Source organism: Meriones unguiculatus, chromosome 12, assembly GCF_030254825.1.
Source record: "Meriones unguiculatus strain TT.TT164.6M chromosome 12, Bangor_MerUng_6.1, whole genome shotgun sequence".
Taxonomy (NCBI): Eukaryota; Metazoa; Chordata; class Mammalia; order Rodentia; family Muridae; genus Meriones; species Meriones unguiculatus.
In genome coordinates this window covers 75,233,056-75,255,022 of record NC_083360.1, presented here as the reverse complement: position 1 = coordinate 75,255,022, position 21,967 = coordinate 75,233,056, and the positions used below count along the sequence as shown (strand labels likewise).

The 21,967-nt window shown below is 40.6% G+C and overlaps 1 protein-coding gene across 1 annotated transcript in view; it reads left to right on the top strand.

Annotated features, from left to right (window-relative positions):
- Nucleotides 1-6,296: 6,296 nt before the first annotated feature.
- The window catches only part of LOC110562465 (cytochrome P450 2J4-like), a 44,015-nt gene continuing 28,344 nt past the window's right edge, over nucleotides 6,297-21,967 (top strand). The window contains exons 1-4 of the mRNA XM_060365241.1: nucleotides 6,297-6,512; nucleotides 14,949-15,111; nucleotides 18,018-18,167; nucleotides 18,619-18,779. Coding sequence (XP_060221224.1) covers nucleotides 6,297-6,512; nucleotides 14,949-15,111; nucleotides 18,018-18,167; nucleotides 18,619-18,779 — 690 coding nt within the window. The remainder of the gene's footprint in view (nucleotides 6,513-14,948; nucleotides 15,112-18,017; nucleotides 18,168-18,618; nucleotides 18,780-21,967) is intronic.

Here is a 21,967-nt window from a genome sequence, read left to right as displayed (position 1 = left end):
GTACCTTGGTGTAACCCTAACCAAGCAAGTCAAAGACTTGTATGAAAAAAAAATTTCAATTCTCTGAAGAAAGAATTAGAATAAGATATCAAATGATGGATAGATCTCCCATGCTCGTGGCTTGGCAAGATTAGCATAGTAAAAATAGCCATCTTACCAAAAGCAATCTACAGATTCAATGCAATTCCCATCAAATTACCAACACAATTCCTTACAGACCTGGAAAGAAAAATCTCAGCTTCATAAGGAATAACAAGTAATCCAGAATTGCTAAAAACAATCCTCTACAATAAAAGATCTTCTGGAGGTATCTCCATCCCTGATCTTAAGCTGTACAAAAATAAAAACTGCATGGTACTGGCATAGAAACACAATGGTGGATCAATGGAACTGAACAGAAAACCCAGAAATAAATCCCAGACACTTACATGGACACCTGATCTTTGACAAAGATGCCAAAACCATACAATGGAAAAAAGATAGCATCTTCAACAAATGATGCTGTTCTAACTGGATGTTTGCATGCAGTAAATTAATATAGATCCATAGTTATCACCCTGAACAAAACACAAGTTCAAGAGGATCAAAGATCTCATTAAAAATCAGATACACTAAATCTAATAGAAGAGAAAGTGAGAAATAGCCTTGAATACATTGGCACAGAAGACAACTTCCTGAACAGAATACCAACAGCTCAGACACTAAATTCTACAATCAATAAATGAGACCTCCAAGAAACTGAAAAGCTTCTGTAAGGCAAAGGATACCATCAATAGGACAAAATGGCAGCCCAGAGAATGGGAAAGGATTTCCACCAACCCTACATCCAACTGAGGGATAATATCCAAAATGTATAAAGAACTCAAAAACTTAGACATAAACCAACCAGATAGTATAATCAAGAAATTAGTTATAAGGGCTAGAGGGAGGGCTCAGAGGTTAAGCTCACTGGCTGCTCTTCCAGAGGTGCTGAGTTCAATTCCCAACAACCACATGGTGGCTCACAACCACCTATAATGAGATCTTGTGCCCTCTTCTGGCTGCAGGTGTACATGCAGGCAGAACATTGTATACATAAGAAATAAATAAATATTTTTAAAATTTTTGTTTTTTTATATTAATTATAGTTTATCTACTTTGTATCACAGCTGTAGCCCCCTCCCTCATTCCCTACCAATTCCACCCTCCTTCCCTCATCTCCTCCTTGTCCCTCTCTAAGTCCACTGATAGGGGAGGTCCTCTTCCCCTTCCATCTGACCCTAGTTTATCAGGTCTCATCAAGACTGGCTGCCATGTCTTCCTCTGTGGCCTAGCAAGGCTGCTCCTCCTCCGGGGGTGGGGGGGAGGTGAGGAGGTCAAAGAGCCAGCCACTGAGTTCATGTCAGAGACAGTACCTGTCCCTTACTAGGGAAAACCCACTTGGATGTTAAGCCGCCATGGGCTACGTCTGAGTAGGGGTTCTAGGTTATATCCATGTATGGTCCCTGTTGGAGAATCAGTCTCAGAAAAGACCCCTGTGCTCAGATATATTTGGTCCTCGTGGTGCTCCTGTCCTCTCCAAGTCTTACTAAGTCATATGATTCCCTGTACTCTGCCCAAAGTTTGGTTGTGAGTCTCAGCATCTACTTTGATACACTGATAGGTAGAGTCTCTCAGAGGTCCTATATGATAGGTTTCTGTCCTGTTTCTTATTTTCTCCTACTTCCAATGTCCATCGCATTTATCTTTCTAAGTGAGGGTTGATCATCTTACCCTGAAGGAAATGACTTATAGAGCTAGACAGAGATTTCTCAACAAGGAATTTCTAATAGCCCATAAGCACTTGATGAAATGTTCAACATCCTTAGTCACCAGGGAAATGCAAATCAAAACAATTCAAAAACTTCATCTTATACCTGTAATAATAGCTAAGATAAAAAACTCAAGTGACAGCACATGCTGGTGAGGATGTGGACCAAGGGGAATGTTTCACCACTGCTGGCAGAAGGGTAAACTTGTACAGTCACTTTAGAAATCAAATTGGCTATCTCTCAGAAAATTGTTCTACCTCAAGACCCAGATAAACCACTCCTAGTCATATATCAAAAAGATATCACAAAGACACTTGCTCAACTGTGTTCATAGCAGCTTTATTCATGATAGTTAGAAACTAGGAACAGCCTGAATGTCCCTCAACTAATGAATGGGTAAAGAAAATGTAGTACATTTACACAAAGAAATACTACTCAGATATTAAAAAGGAGTACATCATGAAGTGTGCAGACAAATGGATGAAACCAGAAAATATCATCTTGAGCAAAGTAACCTAGATCCAGGAACACACATATGGTATATACTCATTTATAAGTAAATAGTATCCTTAAAGTAGGATAACCATGCTCCAATCCACAGACCCAAAGAACCTAAATAACAAGAAGGTCTCAAGAGAGGGTGTTTGGCTCTCACTCAGAATGAAAAAATAAAATAGACCTAGGAGGTAGAGAAGGGGAGAAACTTGTATGGGAGAAGGGTAGGGAGTATAACAGGAGAGATCAAGAGTGGGGAAAATTTAGGGAGAGAATTGAAAGAGAGAACTGAAATCAGGTGTAGGACATCCATGGAAAGAGCCAGAAATCTTGGACGAGGGGAAATTCCGAGTAAACTAGGAGGCTGACCCTAGCTAAAACTCCTAGCAGAAAGGATTTAGAACCTGTAATTGCCACCTCTTTGGCCACCAGGTAAAACTTTAAATGGATGGCTGTGATCACCATCCCCCTAGCAAAACCTTCAACCCCAATTGTTTTCCTGCCTACAAAATATGCAGGGATGTAGATGGAGCAGAAATTGAGGGAAAGGCCAACCAATGAATGACCCAACTTGAGATTCATTCCTTGAGAGAGAGCAAACCCCTGACATACTGATATTTTGCTATACTTGTAGATAGGAGCATAGCATAACTGTCCTCTGAAAGGCTTCACCCAGCAGCTGATGGAAACAGATGCAGATACCCATGGCCAAATAGTAAGCAGAGCTTGGGGAATCTTGCAGAAGGGGAGGACTGAAGGAGACAGAGAGGTCTTGGATATCCAATAAAACATATAGAATCAACTATCCTGGGCCATAAGGTGCCCACAGGCTGAAACACCAACCAAAGTGCAACTTTAGGAGGTTGCAACCCTCTACACATATGTAACTGATGTGTAACTTGGTCTTCATGTGGCTCCCTTAACAACTGGAGAAAGGGCTCTTTGTGAGTCTGTTGCATGCCTTTGGAGCCCATTCCATTAACTGAGCTGTCTTGTCTAGCCTCAATAGGAGACGATGTGCCTAGTCCTTCAGCAATTTGATATGACAAGGCAGGTTGACATCCATGGCAGGCATCCCCTTACTGAACAGAAAGAAAGGAGGAGTTGGGGGAAGGTGAGGTAAGAGGGAGAGACTGGTAGTAGAGGGGAAATGGGAAGCTGATATCAGGATGTAATGTAAATAAATTAATTAATGGAAAATAATAAATTGATAATAATAAACAAATCAGAATAATAAATACATGAAAAAATAAATAATAAAAATAAATAGAGCTGTGTTTTCTGGTGTTTCTCTCTGTGGGTATGTTTGTTGTCATCTGCTGCAGAAGAAAGCTTCTGATAATGGCAGAATAAGGTGCCATCAATGAGTATAATATAGTATCATTAGTAGTCTTTTTATTATTAAGGTTTCTATTGTTTTTGTTGTTTAGACCAGAATTACCTATTTTTACTCTATGACTCTGGTTCTTTGTTACGAAGGCAGGGTGCAGTATGGCCTTAAGTCAATTCAGACATTCATTTACAAAGTTTATGCCACAATTGCCCTAGTATATTTCGAAAGTAGAACAGATTGTAGATCAAAGGTTTTGTGGTTGGGTTGGTGTTTACTTTTATATTTTACTAGCCTGCATGGTACCTTTTTCAATTATTGATCCTAAGACGTAGGATGAAGCTTTTATGTAAGCACCAACTCCACCTCTACAAGGTCAATGAGTTGTGTGGGTGTTGTCTTCGTAATATGACCTTGCTGGCAGTTTGTGGAGAGTAATATAGTATCTTGAATGCACACGGAGTTGTTTGGGGACTTCCATTGGATCTTTTGAGCCAACTACTCAATTGGATGAAATCCAGCCTTTGCACTGGAGGCTTCATTTGGTGATAAGAAATGGCCAGTTGCATTTCTGTCTCCATCATTTGGAGACTTTACTGAGTAAGTCATCATATATTACAGGAAGTTTAAATATACTAGGTTTCTATATGTCCGCTCAAATGCCCTTCAGTTCCAGCTGTCTCTCTCCTCAGTCCCTCCTTTAATCCCATCTCCTATTCTACTTTTCACCTGATTCTTTTGTTCTGTTCCCTCCACATCCTTCTTCTACAATCTATTGTATTTCTCCCTTTTAGAGAGATTCATATGTCACCCTCACCCCCATTCTCTTATTTTATACCTAATCTCTCTGGGTCTATAGACAGTAACTTGGCTGTAATGTATTCAAATATCTAGATATAAGCTAATAGATACCATATTAATATTTCTAGGTTTGGATTGCCTCACTCAAGATAATTTTTGTAGTTTCATTCATTTGCTTGTAAATTCCATGATGTTATTTTTAAAAAGAGCTGAGTAGTACTCCATTGTGTAAAAGTACTACATTTTATTCTTGCATTACTCAATTGAGAAATATTAGATCATTTCTAATTTCTGTGTATTACGAACAGAGCAGCAATGAACATGATTGAGCAAGTGAACCTGTAGTTGGGGATGTGACAAGAGTGATACAGCTTGGTTTAAGGCAGGTTGATTCTCCTCATTCTCGGGAACCTCCGTACTAATGTCTGTAGAGGCTGTACAAGTCCACTCTCCCATCAGCAATGGAGAAGGGTTTATCTTGCTTCACATCCTCAGCAGCATGAGCTATCATTGGTATTATTGATCTCATCCATTCATATAGGTATAAGATGGAATCTCAAAGTAGTTTTGATTCACATTTCCTTGATGTCTAATGATGTTGAACATTTCTTTACGTGTTTCTCAGCCATTTTTGTTTCCTCTGTCTGACTTTTATGTTTAGATCTGTACCCCATTTGGAAATGGGTTATTTGGCTTTTGATATCAGATTATTGAATTATCTATATTTGTCTTGTGCATATATGCAGTGAAGTAAGGTGTAATTGCATGGTCCAGCCTCTTAAAGAAAAGTGTGACCTTCCCCACCCCTACAAGAATCTGTCAATTGTGGAGAGCTACACTTCAGCCTCTTTATAAAAAATTTTATAAGGTTCTCTTTAAAGCTTCATATCTAAGCTGTTACATCTTTTCTGAGGAGTAATTGGAGGGGTTGTCAGAGTTTTCTATGTCTCTCTTTTTTAACCATGAACCTGCTGTCATCAATTCCTGTGCAAAAGATGCTTCTGTGACATTTACAGTCAGCAGGATCATGAATCATAGGCTTTCATATGGTTTCTTGTTAGAGAATGGACCACAGATATCCTCATGACCTCATGGGTCAGCCTTTGCCAAGACCTAAGCATGTTCTCTGGTGGCAGTACAGACTACGGACATCAACAAGACTTTCCGCGACAGCATTGGCCATGGACACTGTGATAAAACTTGGTAGCACCACAGACAGTAGACTACTCCATGTCCTCTGGAGCAACAGGTATCATGGACAGCAATACGGTCCGTGATGGCAGATCGGTCCATGGACAGCAATATGGCATCAGGAGGCAGCACAGACCAGGGTCATCCACATGGTTTTCAGTGGTAACAAGGGGCATGGACATCAATAGGGCCCCAGGCTGTAGCAGGATCACAGACCCCAACATGGCCATTGGCAGCAGCACAGCCCACAGACATCAACATGGCCTCTGGCTGCAGCAGGACCACAGTTTCAAACATTTAACCAGTCATTTTAAACCACGTTGGGTGTGAGTTTCTGGGAACACAGTGTTTGCCCCCTGGGGATGATGGACTCAGTACTTGCAAGTGAACATGCCTTGGCAGAAGGAGCTGAGCAGAGCACACCAGGAGGAGACTAGAGAGAGAGGGGTGTGGAGTAGATTAGGTAAAAGTGAAGAGGAGCAGAGGGCTCTTTGGTTGCCTACTGTATTATCCAGTGATGAGGAAGGGGCAGGGCAGAGAGATGGGGCTAGGCCAATAGGAAAGAGTAAACAAGCAGAAGAGAAGGGCACTGGAAACACAGAGGGAGGCTTGGTCTGCAAGGAATAGGGTAGAACATAGCAAAGCACTGTGAGTACTGTCAGCAGACTGGCCCAGCGCAGACCCTCACCATGACTAATACAGAGGGTTCCCTGATGACTGATATCTGGGCAAGGATCCATCTCTGGACTCTGCTGCTGGCTGCTCTCACCTTCCTGCTCCTGGCTGGCTACCTCAAACACAGGCATCCCAAGAACTATCCTCCAGGGCCCTGGCGCCTGCCCTTCATTGGCAACATGTTCCAGTTCAGTTTAGAGTTGTCACATCTGCATTTGGACATCCAGCCGGTAAGAAATGGAGAGGGTGTCTGGCTATGCCATTATCCAGTCCCGAGCGGTAAAAATGGAGATTCTTGTACTGCGATCTACAGAAACTGGTTGTAGGTTAATGCTGGCTGCCTGCTAACCCAGCCAGTAGAACTAGTGTCTAATTTGTGCCCTCATTTAAGAGACAGAAGTTTTGTTGCCAAAACGTTCATTTTATTATCCTTGTATGAACTGTTTCCATTGTTAGTTCATTATGGTCTTACAACACACTGTGTATGATTTCAGTTGCTTTAAGCATGTCAAGGTTGATGCATTAATTACTAGTTCATCTTGACAAAGAAGCCCTGTTACTTCCAGAAATGTGTACGCAAGTTTTGAGTGTTAAACACTCATGCAGGAAAGACAAAATGAAACTGTTCTCTTGATCAGAAATTTCTGTAGTATCAGTTCTCTCCTAAACAGGCCTGTTTAGTGTTTCCACATCCTTGCTGACTGCTTGCTTACTGACTTTATCAACTATAGAAAAAGGTGCATTAAGTTACCAGCTCCACTTGGAGTTGTCCACTTGTCCTCATATGTCTACCTCTGGTCGACCTACCTTGGTTGGTTTTGTTATAGTGTGTGTGTGTGTGTGTGTGTGTGTGTGTGTGTGTGTATCTTTGGTATATACTCATTTAAAATCAGCAGATGTTTTAGTACAATAACCATCATCCTTCCTAATGTCACTTATTATCTGTTGTAATTTTCTGAGCCCTGTACCTAGAAAAAAAACTAGTTGGACCATGTTTTTAATTATCATTTCTACTTGTTGGTCCACTATTTATTATTTTATCTTTTACCGTTAGATGGGTAGAGTATGCAATTTTGTATACTTAAACATGAAATTTTTTACTCCTTAATTTTATTACTTTATCACTATATGTCTCTTTCTTTAAACTTTCATTCTTGTTTCCCTGTGTATTTGTTAGACGCTTCGGAGTAACTTTTTATTCACCTTCACTCTTTCATTACAATTTTTATCATCCTCCCAGAAGCTGCTCTGTTATGATATATACACATATAACTTATGAGACTTTGTTAACAACATTTTCCAAGTGAAGCAAAGCAACTACAAACATGGAGGACCCCTGTCTCTCTTCTATGACACAACCATCTCAGGTGTTGTCCCCATTCACACTGAGAACCAGGTCAGACACTAACCTGCTCTTCAGTGTCTTGTGCAGCTGTGACTTAAAGGCAGAAGAGTCTGAGGCCTTTGATTCTTACTTATCCCCTCTTAGCTCTATCTTTCTTCTGACCCTTCAGAGTTACAGTTTCCTTTCTGAACTCAAGCACATTCTTTCTCCATTCTTTCAGAGAAAGCTGCAGCAGAAGGAAACTTCTTATCTTTGCCCCACCTCAGAATGCCTTCTCCTCCATTTCAACACTATTTTTCCCAATTGTAGGACACTAGGTTGATAATCTTTCATCCTTAATGTTTGTAGATATTATCCCACTTAGTTCTATCCTTGCTGGTTTCTGCATAAGTGGTAAATTATCTTCACTCTGCTTTCAAGAGATTTTCTGGTTTTAGTTTCCATATTGATGGTGGTGATTTTGCTTAGTAAAGTTTGTGACTTCGTGCTCTTGAGTTCTTTATGGCAGGTTTGTATTTTGGCAGACTAAAAAGGTGCTATCATTCCTTAATTATTTTCCAACCTATACTTTCTACTTCTTGTTTTTGTAAATGGCTGGATGCTGCGGCACAGCCATGGCATCTCTGGTTCTGGTTCTTGCCAGTTGAGATCTGCTTTGTTTGTGTTGTGCAGAGTGGAGCTTCTTCTCACCCCTATATAGCTCATGGTCATTCTCTGCTGAACTTTTCCGTAAAAATTTCTACTTAGGTCATTGCACCTTTCTGTCCTCCAATTTCCCTTTGCTGGCCCTCCCCAACTTTTATTTTTTGCTGAGACTACTGACCATTTCAAAATAAATTATGTTTGCTTAATAAGCTTTCATTATGCATAATTCCAAAGTTTGTCATCTGAATAGGCTTGAGATGTTCTTGTTTTGAGGCAATTTCACTTGCACAGGTAGATTCTTGGGGATCTGAACACTCATTTTTTTCTGAGTAGGGATTCAAGAGTAAAGTTAGGTTATAAAAAGTCGATAGTGTGAATCTTGGTGACCTTACCAAATGTGATCCCCACTCCCACACAAATTCACCTGACAATGTCATCAGCACAGTCTTCTGAGAATGAGGACATCTACAGACTATAAAAGTCCATCAGAATATTGAGTCACACAAGTCAGAGATGTCTTCCTTCCTCTGTCCTATGAGGAAGAGACACCTTTGTTACCATAAGAGAAAGTAGAAGATTAGAGTCCCAGTCTGACCTCATTTTCAGACTGTCTTTGTCACAGAACAGCTATGAAGCTAATAATTCTGCTCATGTACTCAACCCAGGTGTGATGCCAAGGCAGAGTGAGTGATAGAGCTCCACTCATGAACCCAACTACTGCACTCCATTGAAGGTTTGGAGAAGTCCATGTTGTTTATGGTGGTCAACTCAAAGACATATAGGCAGGAATGCAGACATCTTGTCCTGTTGGTCTGTACTTTTCATGGCTTTTGGCTAAAGCCTGCAAGGTCTCTTTGGAGTTTACTCTCTGTTCAGTGCTGTTGTAATTAGCATGATTAAGAAATTGTTTTACATGACGTTAGAGTTACTTAAAAATATTGATCTTTATCTTTTTTTTGCAAATATATTGGATGTGTCTTCACGGCTTAGGTGAAAGGCCTAATGTCACAATAGTTCAGGATAAAACTGAGACTGGGCTTTTCTTCCCAGGAGATTGAATTTTCATCGCTTTATTTTGTACTTTTATGAGTTTACATTTTAAGATTTCTGGGCTGTTCTTTTCTAGCTCCATCCATCTGCCTACAAATTTCATGATTTCCTTTTTTTTAATTGCTGAGTACTATTCCATTGTGTAAATGTGCCACAATTTCTGCATCCATTCAGGGATATCTAGGGTGTTTCCAGATTCTTGCTGTTACAAATAAAGCTGCTTTGAACATAGTTGTGCAAATTTCCTTGTTGAATTGTGGGGTATCTTTTGGGCATATACCCAGGAGTGGCATAGCTGTATCCTGAGGTACTGCCACTCCCAATTTTTTGAGAAGGTGCTAGACAGAAAAGTAGGCATGGTATACACTCACTTATAATTGGATATTAGCCATATAATATTCGCTAGACATACTGAAATATACAGGGCTAAAGAAGCTAACACTAAGGAGGACCCTAGAGAGAATGCCTAAATCTCATTTAGAATGGCAAACAGATAGACACCAGAAGCAGAGGAAGAGAGGAAACAGGATGGGAGTCTACTATAGAGGGTCCTCTGAAAGGTTCCACCCAACAGGTGATCAAGCAGATGCTGAGACTCACAGCTAAACTTTGGGCAGAGTGCAGGGAGTTCTATGATTGAAAGGGGGTATAGAAGGACATGGAGGGGACAGGAGCCCCACAAGGAAATCAACAAAGCTGAAACTTCTAAGCCCAGGATGCCCAGCAGTGACTGATATAGAAACCAAGGACCATGCGTGGAGAGGACCTAGACACCCTGCTCAGATATAGCCGATTGGCCGCTCAGTCTCCATGTTGGTCCCAGAGTAAGGAAAGCAGGGTCTGCTTCTCTCATGAACTTGATTGCCTTCTCCTTGATCACTTGACCTTGGCCATGTGATCTTGCCAGGCCACAGAGGAAGAGGATCCAGGAAGTCCTGATAAGGCTTGATAAGCTATGGGCAGATGGCAGAGGAGCAGAACTCCCCCTTTCAGTGGACTAGGGTAAGAGGATGGGGGGGAAGAGAGATGAAAAGTAAGACTGGAAGAACTTGAGGGAAGGGTCTTCAATCGGGATATGTGCTGAATAAATTGTGAAAAAATAACATAAAAAAAAGATTTCTGGGTATAAAGAAGTACCCAGTGGAGTAGAAGTATAAGTCATTCTAAATGGAGGAGCTGGCATGAGTTAAGACACAGTGACAAAGAAGAAGCTGGCCTTCTTGTTGAGCATGTGGAAACTGTGTTTCCCACCCACCACACAAATTCCAAAGTTTCTCTAGTGCAGCTTACTGATTATTTTAAGAAAAATATTCTTAAATATTTATTATATATATGTATGTATGTATGTATGAGCTTGTACCTGTAGCTTCAGAAATAAGTATTGCTGGATTCCTGAAAATGGAGTTACAAGCCATTGTGAGCCAACCAACATGGGTGCTAGGAATCAAACCATGGTCCTCTGCACGACCAGGAATCTCGCTTCACTGATGTGCCATTTCTTCAGCCCTGGAACTTGCTGTAAATAAGAACAAAATCTAATGAGTTGAAATGGTATGTAAGTTATATATTTAAATGAGTTATTAGCATTGTATGTTTGAGTGTTTTTTTTCTATATGTATGCTTACAACAAGAAGAGTGATTATTCCATTAGAGTTATCTATAAGCTAGCGTGTGTTTGATAGGCCTTGAAATCAGAACTTCTAGAAGAGCAAAGCACTCAAGACACCTAACCGCTGAATACCTCTCCAGCCCTACCGAATAGTTTTTCAAATTTTATTTTTATTCATTTATGTATTTTTTTTGCATACCAGGATTATATTTGTGACCTTCTTGCTAGATAAGCCCATCTGCCTGTTCTCTGAGCTCTACCACTATATCCACTTTCATTCCTATTAATAAGAAATACATTCCTCATTATGTAAATAGCTAGGATAATTTTACTTCGTTTACTTGTCCTAATTTTTGTGAGAACCAAGTTATTGATGAGAAGTAATAAGTCCTATACTTCATATATTTGAAAATCAAGACACATAAAACCTCACTAACTTTTCCCCAAAGTAAGCACATAATAAAAAGCATAATCTTCACACAAGCTGGCTAGCAGTCTCTACATCCAAATTAGTATATACTCACTGGGCAAACCTTCATACCCAGAGGCCTTTGGTTTCTGGCTCAGACTCGGCAAGTTGACTACTGAAGCTGCAGCGAGATGCCTCAGCAAAGGGTGCTCAGCAGTCTTGCTTCCCACCTCACTTTTCATGAGCAGCCATTTCTTCCAGGAGCCTGACCTGCTACTAGTTCTCTCATGTGATTCCTGACTTCCTCTCTTTAAATAATTCATAAACAGTGTGGTAATAAGACCTGAGTTTTTATTTGCATTGGATTGTGAATTTCTTGAAGCTAAAATCACCAAAATTTTTAGCATTTGGCACTGATCTTTGGCTGGGTGATGCTTACCACGAAGCTGGGAATCTGAATTCAGTTTCCAGAACCTACATTTGAAAATCTCAGTGTAACAACCTACAATTGTAAATTCTGGGCTAGTGAGGAGCAGACACGTTAATCTCCAAGGCTTGCTAACTAGCCAGCATAGCTTTCCCAGGCCAGTGAGAGAACTTAACTCAAATAAAGCAAGGTGTATGACTTTTCACAAAGATGCCTGGTGATGAACTCTGGCCTTTACTCATACATATAAATATGCACACAAATAATGATACACAAAGATAAAAACATTTAATTCTAAGGCCACAGAGACTGAGGTTCTTTTGTGAACATACAAACATGCACACACACACACACACACACACACACACACACACACCTCACTGCCTTTCTTAGGTACTACTTTATTTTTTTTCTTCACTATTTATTCATTATAAATAATGATTGAAGCTCCCTCCCTCAACTCACCCATTCCCACCCTCCCTCACTCTTCCCCTAGGCAAACTGGTAGGGGTATTTCCCGACTATTGTCATCATCCTATAGCTTGCTAACTCTCATTAGGAGTGCCTGGATCCCCTTCTTCTGTGTCCTGGCAATGCTGCATCATCAGGGGCGAGTGATCAGAAAGCAGTCAACTTTGTTCATGACAGAGGCATTCCATGCTCCCCTTACTCAGAAATCCACATGGAACTGAGCTGCCAATAGACCACATCTGGAGCAGGGGTTCTAGGTCCTCTCCATTCATGGTTCTCTTTTGGTGCATCAATCTTTGCAGGACCCCATGAGCTTAGAACTTTTAGTTTTTTTGGTCTCCTTGTGGGGCTTCTGTCCCCTCCTTGTCCCTCTACTCCCACCCTTCTCTTCCTCCATAAGACTCTCTAGGCTCTGCCCAAATTTTTTCCCTGAGTCTTAGCATCTACTCAGATCCCCTGTTGGGTGAATCCTTTCAGTGGACCCTCAGAGGTAGGCTCCCAGCCTGTTTCCCCTCTTCCACTGCTTCTGGTATCTCTCCTGTTTTCCCTTCTGAATGAGAATTAAATATCTTCCCTAGGGCCCTCCTTGTTGTTTAACTTCTTTAGCACTATAGATTTTAGTCTGTTTATCTCGTATTACATGTCTAACATCCACTTATAAGTGAGTATATACCACATGTGTCTTTCTCCTTCTGGGGTACCTCACTCAGGATGACCTTTTCTAGTTCCACCCATTTACCTGCAAATTTCATGATTTCTTTGTTTTTAATAGCTGAGTACTATTCCAGTGTGTCGATGTACCACAATTTCTGTATTGATTCTTCTGTTGAGGAACATCTAGGTTGTTTCCAGCTTCTGGCTATTACAAATAAAGCTGCAATGAACATAGTTGAAAAAAAGTTCTTATTGAATGGTGGGGCACATTTGGGTATACTCCCAGGAGTGGTATAGCTGGATCATGAGGTAGTACTATTCTGAGAAAGTGCCAGATTGATTTACAAAGTGGTTATACAAGTTTGCAAATCTTAGAACACATGAAAGATATCATCCACTATGACCAATTAGGCTTGATCCTAGATGTGCAGGGGTAGTCCAATATATGGAAATCTATCAATGTAATCTACCATATAAACAAACTAAAAGAAAAAAAGCACATGTTCATTTCCTTAGATGTTGGGAAAGCATTTGATAAAATCCAACACTTTTTCATGTTTAAATTCCTGGAGATATCAGGGATACAGGGCACTTCCCTAAATGTATTAAAGGTAATATACAGCAATCCTATAGCCAACATCAAACTTATCAGAGAGAAACTAAAAATCAATTTCATTGAAATCAGGGATAAGGCAAGGCTGTCCACTCTCTCCATATCTTTTCTATGTAGTTCTTGAAATCCTTGTTAGAGCAATAAGACAATTAAAGGAGTAAAGGGATTCAGATTGAAAAGGAAGAAGTCAAAGTATCACTGTTTGCAGATGATATGATAATATACATGAGTGACCACAAAAATTCTACCAGGAAGCTTCTATAGCTGATAAGTACCTTCAGCAAAGTAGCTACCTCTTATAGGAGAGGTAATTGTACATTTTTTTTCTTTTCCTTCTGGATGACCTTTTTTTGTTGCTTATTAAATTTAAGAACATTGATATTGTGAAATCTTTTTTCAAGTTGCATTTTTTATTGATTTGAATTTATTACAATTTGTTCACTTTGTATCTCTGTTGTAGCCTCCTCCCTCATCTTCTCCCAGTCCCGCCCACCCTTCCTGTTCTCCCCCTTCTCCTCTCCCCTAGTCCACATGGATGTAGTTTACATGCATGTCAGGTGCCCACAGAAGCCAGAAGATGTTGGATACCCTGGAATGGGAGTTAGAGACAGTGTGAGCGGTCATGTGAGGGCATTAACACACAAGATTAGAAATGAATTTGATTTTAATGACTCCATTAGTGACATCTCTTATGATAAAAGACATGCGTTCATTGATGCTGGCCATATGACCAAGACAGGGCTGACTTGCTGAAGTTAAATGATGTTTTTAAGGACTATGAACACAGAAAAACAGGAAGACTGATTCTAGGCTCTGACTTTAATGTGGGTGCAAGATTCTCAGATGAGACCCCGTCATTATATTTGTTTTGACACTGTTCCCATAGTTTTAGATCTCAAAGCAGTAGGGTGACAGTGCAGGAAGATGGGGATGATATAAAGGACCAAAGTTACCTGAAGTAATTGAACTCCTGTGTTTGATACCACTGTTACAGTTGGACAAGATACCACTGTGGCAGGTATACAAAAGGCAGAGGTGGGGTCCACATGGTTCTGATTCTTGGGCACACAGGTACTAGAGTCTTCAATATTGCTCACACCCTCTCATTCAAACCAACCATGTTTTGTACATTGTGCATTTCATGAAGACCCTCAATCTCTTCCAAATACCCCATCATACTCCTGATTGTTCCTCATACTCAAGTCATACTCATCTGTAGCATATTCACCTTCTTATAGAGTACATACATGTTTAATTGATTTGGATTTAATTCAGAGGAGGGGAAAACGTTTTCAGAAACACTTCCAGAGATCAAGGTGCATCCCTTCATTCACATTGTTACACACATATCACAGCACAAGTCCGTTGAGCGAACACCAGACGGCCATCCCTTGACACACTGACACAGTCACGCTCAACTGTGACTATTGAAATGTCTTTCAGTTTGTGAAGAAGTACGGAAACATAATTAGCCTGGATTTTGGTAACATCTCCTCAGTGGTCATAACTGGATTGCCCTTAATCAAAGAAGCTCTCAGTCACATGGAACAAAACTTTTGGAAACGCCCGGTTTTTCCCAGCAGAGAACGTATCTTTAAAAATAATGGTAAGTTTATTTGGCCTTTACTATTGAATTCAGTGTGTTATTTAAAACAAGATATGAATTTGTATGGAAAATAGAACATATGTTTGGAAAGGTTCCAGGGAGACCTGGAGGAAGGAATAGAAAAAGGATATGACCAAAATTATAACATCGGTGAAATTCTCTATATGGGTCTTCCCTAAGAATGATAGCATGTATGGAAATAACCCAGAACCCCTGCACAGATGTAGCCCATGACAGTTCAGTCTCCTAATGGGTTCCATAGTAATGGGAACAGGGACTGTCTCTGACATAAACTGATTGGCCTGCTCTTTGATCACCTCCCCCTGAGGGGGGAGCAGCCTTGCCAGGCCAAAGAGGAAGACAGTGCAGCCACCCCTGATGAGACCTAATAGACTAAGATCAGAAGGAAGGAAAAGAAGACCTCCCCTACCAGGATACTTGGGGAGGGGCGTGAGTGGAGAAGTAGGAGGAAGGGAAGAATTGGGAGGGGAGGAGGAAGGGAACTACAGGGGGATACAAAGTAAATAAATTGTAATTAATAAAAAAATAAAAATAAAAAAAATCTTCATGTAAAAAAAGTGAAAAGTGTACAGATAATATTAAGTTTCTGATAAAAAAAGGTGATTTAGGATGACAGGTAGAGAACAGAGGAATGAAAACAAAGACATCATTTTAAGTTATAAAAGGAGTGTGAACACTCAAGGTGACAAAAAATGACAGTAGGCTAGACTGGGGTGGTGACATTAAAACCCCATGGACTGAAGTCATTTAAGAGAGAAAACACCTGTGTAGGTGACTTAGGTCCAGTCCAAGAATAGTCCTTAGTTGGTCCTTCAGTTTCCACAAGTCCCTCTGGAGTCTGGTTATTTGGCTCTCTTAGTCTTCTTGTGGTGTTCCTGTCCCCTCCAGGTCCCTCTATCCTCCATCTCCACATATACTTTTTCACAAGACTTCCTACACTTCTCCCAGTGTTTGGCTGTGTGTCTCAGCATGTGTATCAATCTGCTGCTGGTTGGAGTCTCTCTGAAGACAGCTGTGCTAGGTGAGGGATAGCTTGAGATTCATGTGGATTCCCTAACAAGGGATTGGAGAGCTGTGTGTGACTTAGGCTCTGTACCTGATTTCTTATCACCCCCCCCCTTCCCCGGCAGGGATGCCTAGCCATACTGCAAGAGAAGAGAATAAGTTCAGTCCTGATGTGACTTGATGTGCTGTGGTGGGTTGTTGGGGGTTTTATGTTTCCTGAAGATTAGGGGACAGAGGAAAGAGAGAAGAGGGAGGGAGGGAGGGAGAAACTGGAAAAAGAAAGAGGGGCTAGGATCAGAATATAAAGTCAATAAACAAATAAATCGTTTTAGGTTTTTTTTGTTTTGTTTTGTTTTGTTTTTTTTTTTTTTTTGTGAGAAGCCACGAAGCCATCACGGTCTATGACTCAGATACCTTCAAAATGGGGGTACTGGGGAAGTATCACAGGGGTGGGTGATGAAAAAAGGAGCAATGACGGGAGACAACATGATTGGTGGTGGTAACTTCTATTTGGGAGAAACAGTATTTTCAGAAACACAACAGTGGCTTATGTGATACATGAGATGAGTCTAAATTCCTGTAACTGGCAAAGTTTGCACTCATCTGTGTGACTCAGAAGTGATTACCTTCAGGGTAAAACTACAGTTACTATCAGAAGAAATTATTTAAATTATTGGAGTTCATTAGATTTTTTGAAAGAGAAAATATGCCTCTCTTATCAGTGGACTTGGAGAGGGGCATGGGAGGAGATGAGGGAGGTATGTTGGAATTGGAAGGCAAGGAGAGAGGGGCTACAGCTGGGATACAAAGTGAATAAATTGTAATTAATAAAAAATTTAAAAAGGAAAATCTGGTATAAAAGGTGAGTTTTAGACATAGTCTTTAAGAACTCCAATGTTTCAGGATTTAATAGAAAAAATTAAACAACAAAATTTATAAGAAATACCTGGCAAAGAAGTAGGAAGAAAGTCTATAGCTGAAGGACCAAGAATTAAAAGGAGAGTTTCAAGAAATAAATGATTGAGTTGATGAAAGATCACATAAGATGGAGGACAGGTCCTGTGCTGATGGAGTTGAATATTCTTCTGAAAGGTAAGACATGGTCAGGGGCATGGGTGGCAATGTATGTGCCCTGAGACATGATGCTGAGCAGAGCAGCATGTTCCTCCTCTTTGCTCCCCATGTCCCACCTGTGTGTGTGTGTGTGTGTGTGACTACCTGTGTGTGTCTGCCTGTGTGTGTGCATGTGTGTGGGTCTGCCTATTTTTTGTGCATGTTTGTATGTGTGTATGTATGAATGAGAGAAACAGAGAAAGAATCAGAGAAAAGAATATTAATCCTTCCTAACTTCTTGAAACATTTTGTCATCTTTTAATGTCTGTGTTTTATGAACCTTTCTTTTACTGTATATTTACATTCTATATAGAAGTATGCCTTGACTATCCATATATACATTCCGGGTAGTCATTGGGATAAATTGGCTTATACATTTACTAATCAAAGGGGATGCTTTAGAACCAAAACACTTGAATTTGAACACCTAGATTTGAACAACATGTTGTCTTTCTAATCTTATTTTTCAATTTGTTATCATGCCTCAGCATTTTAGCAACTGAAATGGACACTTTCTTAGTTGGTAGTAAACAAATGGAGCTCTTGTCAGAACAACATTATATAATAGAAAGGAAGTACTTACTAAATTATGTGCTGTTGCAAATCACCAGAACATGTTAGCCACTTGCTTTGGGATCATCTTTAGAAGCTATGAATTTGCATATCTGCCCTTCATTTCATCTGCATGTGTGTCTAATACAGTTTTCATGTATTTTATAGCCAGAATCGCAATATCATAATATTAAATCTTTTTTTTTTCTTTCCAGGAATTGTCTTCTCCAGTGGACAGACATGGAAGGAGCAAAGACGGTTTGCATTGATGATGCTCAAGAACTTTGGACTAGGGAAGAAGAGCTTAGAGCAGCGCATACAGGAGGAGGCCCTCTACCTTGTGGAGGTCATAGGAGAGGAGGAAGGTGGGCATTTCACAGGGTAGTGCAGGGTGCTCTGACCATTTTGTTCATTGAACAGATTCTTATTGTCTCAAGCTTATCCTGGTACCTCAGTGAGCTGGGCACTGAGGATTGAAGAGTAAATATCTAGCAATGTACCTGGTGCAGGAGTTCTGCAGTTAAACACAAAAATGGGTCATTTAACAGGTCCCTGAACAAAAAGCCTGGCTATCTATGGGACAAATATTGACCAAGTCCTTGAATCATGCCAAGCCCCATGTAGGAGGCTGTGGCCCCAGGTTTTCATATTATACTTTATTATGCATACTTTATATCACACAGAGTTGAAATATTTAATAGAAAAAAATAATAAAGATAAAGAAAGAGAGAAAAATAAAGTAAAAAAGAAAAGAAAGAAAAAAAAAACCAAACCAGTATCTTTGAAAGACTCTTCCTTCCCCATCTCCACCTCCAGGACAGCCTTTTGACCCTCACTTGAAGTTGAAAAATGCAGTTTCCAACATCATTTGCTCCATCACCTTTGGAGAGCGCTTTGAGTATGAGGATGGTCAGTTTCAGGAGCTGCTGAAGTTAGCAGATGAGACAGTATGTTTGGAGGCATCAATGATGTTAATGGTAAACTCCCTGCTTTTGCACATTAAGGAAAGAATATTGGATTGGGAATGGGGCAAAACCAAGGTCCTGTTTTGTTTTGGTTTGTTTTGTATGGGGGACTCTTTGAAGTTAACATACAATGTCTTAAATGTGAAATCTAATACAAACCCAATCACAATGTATGAAAATAGCCTATATCTGTACTATTTTTTATATTTACATTTGCATATATAGATAGATGTATGTGGAAATTTCCCTTTATGAAAACAAATAACCACAAAGAGGTTAGGGACCCTGGCCCCTTACCTGGACAGCACAGTAGAACTGACCCTGGCTGTGGGAAGGTGGGTAAGCCAGGGCTGTGAGCTCACGAAAACTGGCTTGACCCCTCATCTGCTATGGTGTAGTGTGAATAGGGGAAAGATGCTCTGCCCCCTCACTCCTTGCCAATTGCAGCCAGCAGGTGAGCTGGCCCCAAGGTCATGAGAAGGAGAGAACTGGCCCTGCCCCTCACTGGCTGCAGCACATGGGAGAGTGGGCCCAGCACCTCACCTAGACAGCAGAGTTGAGCTGGCCTTACTGAAGTAGGCACAGGTGGCCTTGCCCAAGGACATGAGTGTAGGAGAGCTGATCCTGTCCCTTTGCATGCTGCTGTATTGGGTAAACTACCCTGAGCAGTGCTGGAGAGCTCGTCCTGGTGGTGCAGGAGCAGGAAAGCTGGCAGGCAAACCAAATGAGCTGCCTCCAGGCCCAGATCCAGGACTTTGAATTGGCCCACCCAACATCTATCCCATTATGAACATGTGAAAGGACCAGCCTACAGAGTCAAAACTGCAGGATTTCGATGACACAGGGCAACAACAGGATATTCTAAATGCTCTAGGATAGCTAGTGTAGCAGAAGCCAGAAGCCTCAAACCAGACCAATGATGCACTACAATGAACATTTCAAGTAAAGATGCGTATAAAATGGAATACGCTGACACACACTGTGATACACTGCAGTTTCTATGACTTGTTTATTTTAAGTCCATCTAGTTTTGTTTTAGTTTTGTCAGGGAGAGGTTGCAAGGTCAGATGGTAGATTTACAGGGATAAGGAAATGAGTTGGATTGTGGTACTTGCTGTGAAATTCAGTAAAGAATCAATAAAAGGTATAAAAAACAAATAATGTTGAAATTGACTGGGATTGTCTCCTTTTAAAAAGTTATCTACTATCTATTATTTATTTATTTATTGCACTTTATTTACTTTGTACCCAGCTGTAGCCCCTTCCTTCATCTCCTCCCATCCCATCCTCCTTCTCTCCCTGTGCCCTTCCCCTAGTCCGCTGATATAGGCCATCCTCCTCCCCTACTATCTGACCCTAGCTTTTCAAGTCTTACCAGGACTGGCTGCATTCTCGTCCTCTGTGGCATGGCATGGCTGCTCCCCCTCAGGAGGAGATGATCAAAGAGCCAGCCACTGATTTCATGTCAGAGACAGCCCCTGTTCCCATTACTAGGACACCAACATGGAGACTATATGGGCTACATCTGGATACAATATGAATAAATTGTAATAATAAACAAATAAACAAACAAAAATATATAACGAAGACTGGGCTGCCCATGGGCTACATCTGTGCAGTGGGTCTAGGTCCTTTCCATAAATAGTCCTTGGTTGGAGCATCAGTCTGTACAGGCCCCCAAGGGTGCAGTAATTTTGGCTCTGTTGGTCTCTTTGTGGAGTTCCTGTTCCCTCCAGGTCTTATTATATTTTTAAGATTTTAATATAATTATATAATTTCTGCTTTAATTTTCTTCTTTCAGATACTTCCAAGAAGCTCTCCTTGCTCCCTGTCAAATTCATAGCCTCAAAATTTTATTAATTATTGTTTCTTATATGTATATATATATATATGTAGAAACATTTCTAAATACATTACACAGCTTGCTCAGTGTATATTATGTTATATTTATGTGTGTTTTCAAGAAAGACCTTTTGGTGTTGGATAACGATGATAATGATAAGCTCTTCCCTGTAGTGCTTTGGACAGGGTTGATGTCTCTTAGCCATGTTTATTACTGTTGCCCTTATTTAACTCACAGATAACTTTGATTCTTATGTATCTGATAAAACCTAATTGGTGGTTTACAATGTGTTTTTTTATTTTATTTTTTATTAATTACGCTTTATTCATTTTGCATCCCCCCATAAGCCCCTCCCTCCTCTCCTCCCGATCCCACCCTCTTTCCCCTTTCTGCATGCATGCCCCTCCCCAAGTCCACTGATAGTGGAGGTTCTCCTCTCCTTTCTGATCTTAGTCTATCAGTTCTCATCAAAAGTGGCTGCATTGTCTTCTTCTGTGGCCTGGTAAGGCTGCTCCCCCCTCAGGGGGAGGTGATCAAAGAGCAGGCCAATCAGATTATGTCAAAGGCAGTCCCTCTTCCCATTACTAGGTAACCCACTTGGACACTGAACTGCCATGGGCTATATCTGTGAAGGGGTTCTAGGTTATCTCCATGAATAGTCCTTGGTTGGAGTATGAGTCTCTGGGAAGTTCCCTGCGTTCAAATTTTCTTGTTCTGTTGCTCTCCTTGTGGAGTTCCTGTCCTCTCCAGCTCTTACTATTTCCCACTTCTTACATAAAATTCCATTCACTCTGCCTGACAGTTGGCCATCAGGCTCAGCATCTGCTTTGATAGTCTGCAGGGCAGAGGATTTCAGAGGCCCTCTGTGGTAGGTTCCTAGTTTGTTTCCTGTTTACTTCTTCTGGCATTCAGAGGCCCTCTGTAGCAGGTTCCTAGGTTGTTTCCTGTTTTCTTCTTCTTCTGATGTCCATCCTCTTTGTCTTTCAGGATGGGGATTGAACATTTTAGATGTGTTTTGTATCAGAGAAGGTTCTTTATGTGCGTTTCTAGAAAGAAATACCATCAGGCTATCTCTTTAAGACCAGGGTGTGTTTTTATTTGACTCATCAAGCACTTTACATATTAACATTTGCTTTTGTTTTTGTTTTCTTTCAAACCTCAGATTCTTCCCTCCATGTGTCTTCCATTTTACTGAGCTTTTCAACCATCTTATTGATCTTATTGATCTTGTTGACTTATTCTTTTATCTTAATGAGTTTGCTGTCCAGGCCATTATTGAATTCAGTTGCCTATTTGAATGTCCTTTCAGCCTACTGATCATTTCTATAAGAAAATGTTTGAACTTTTTGTGCAGCAC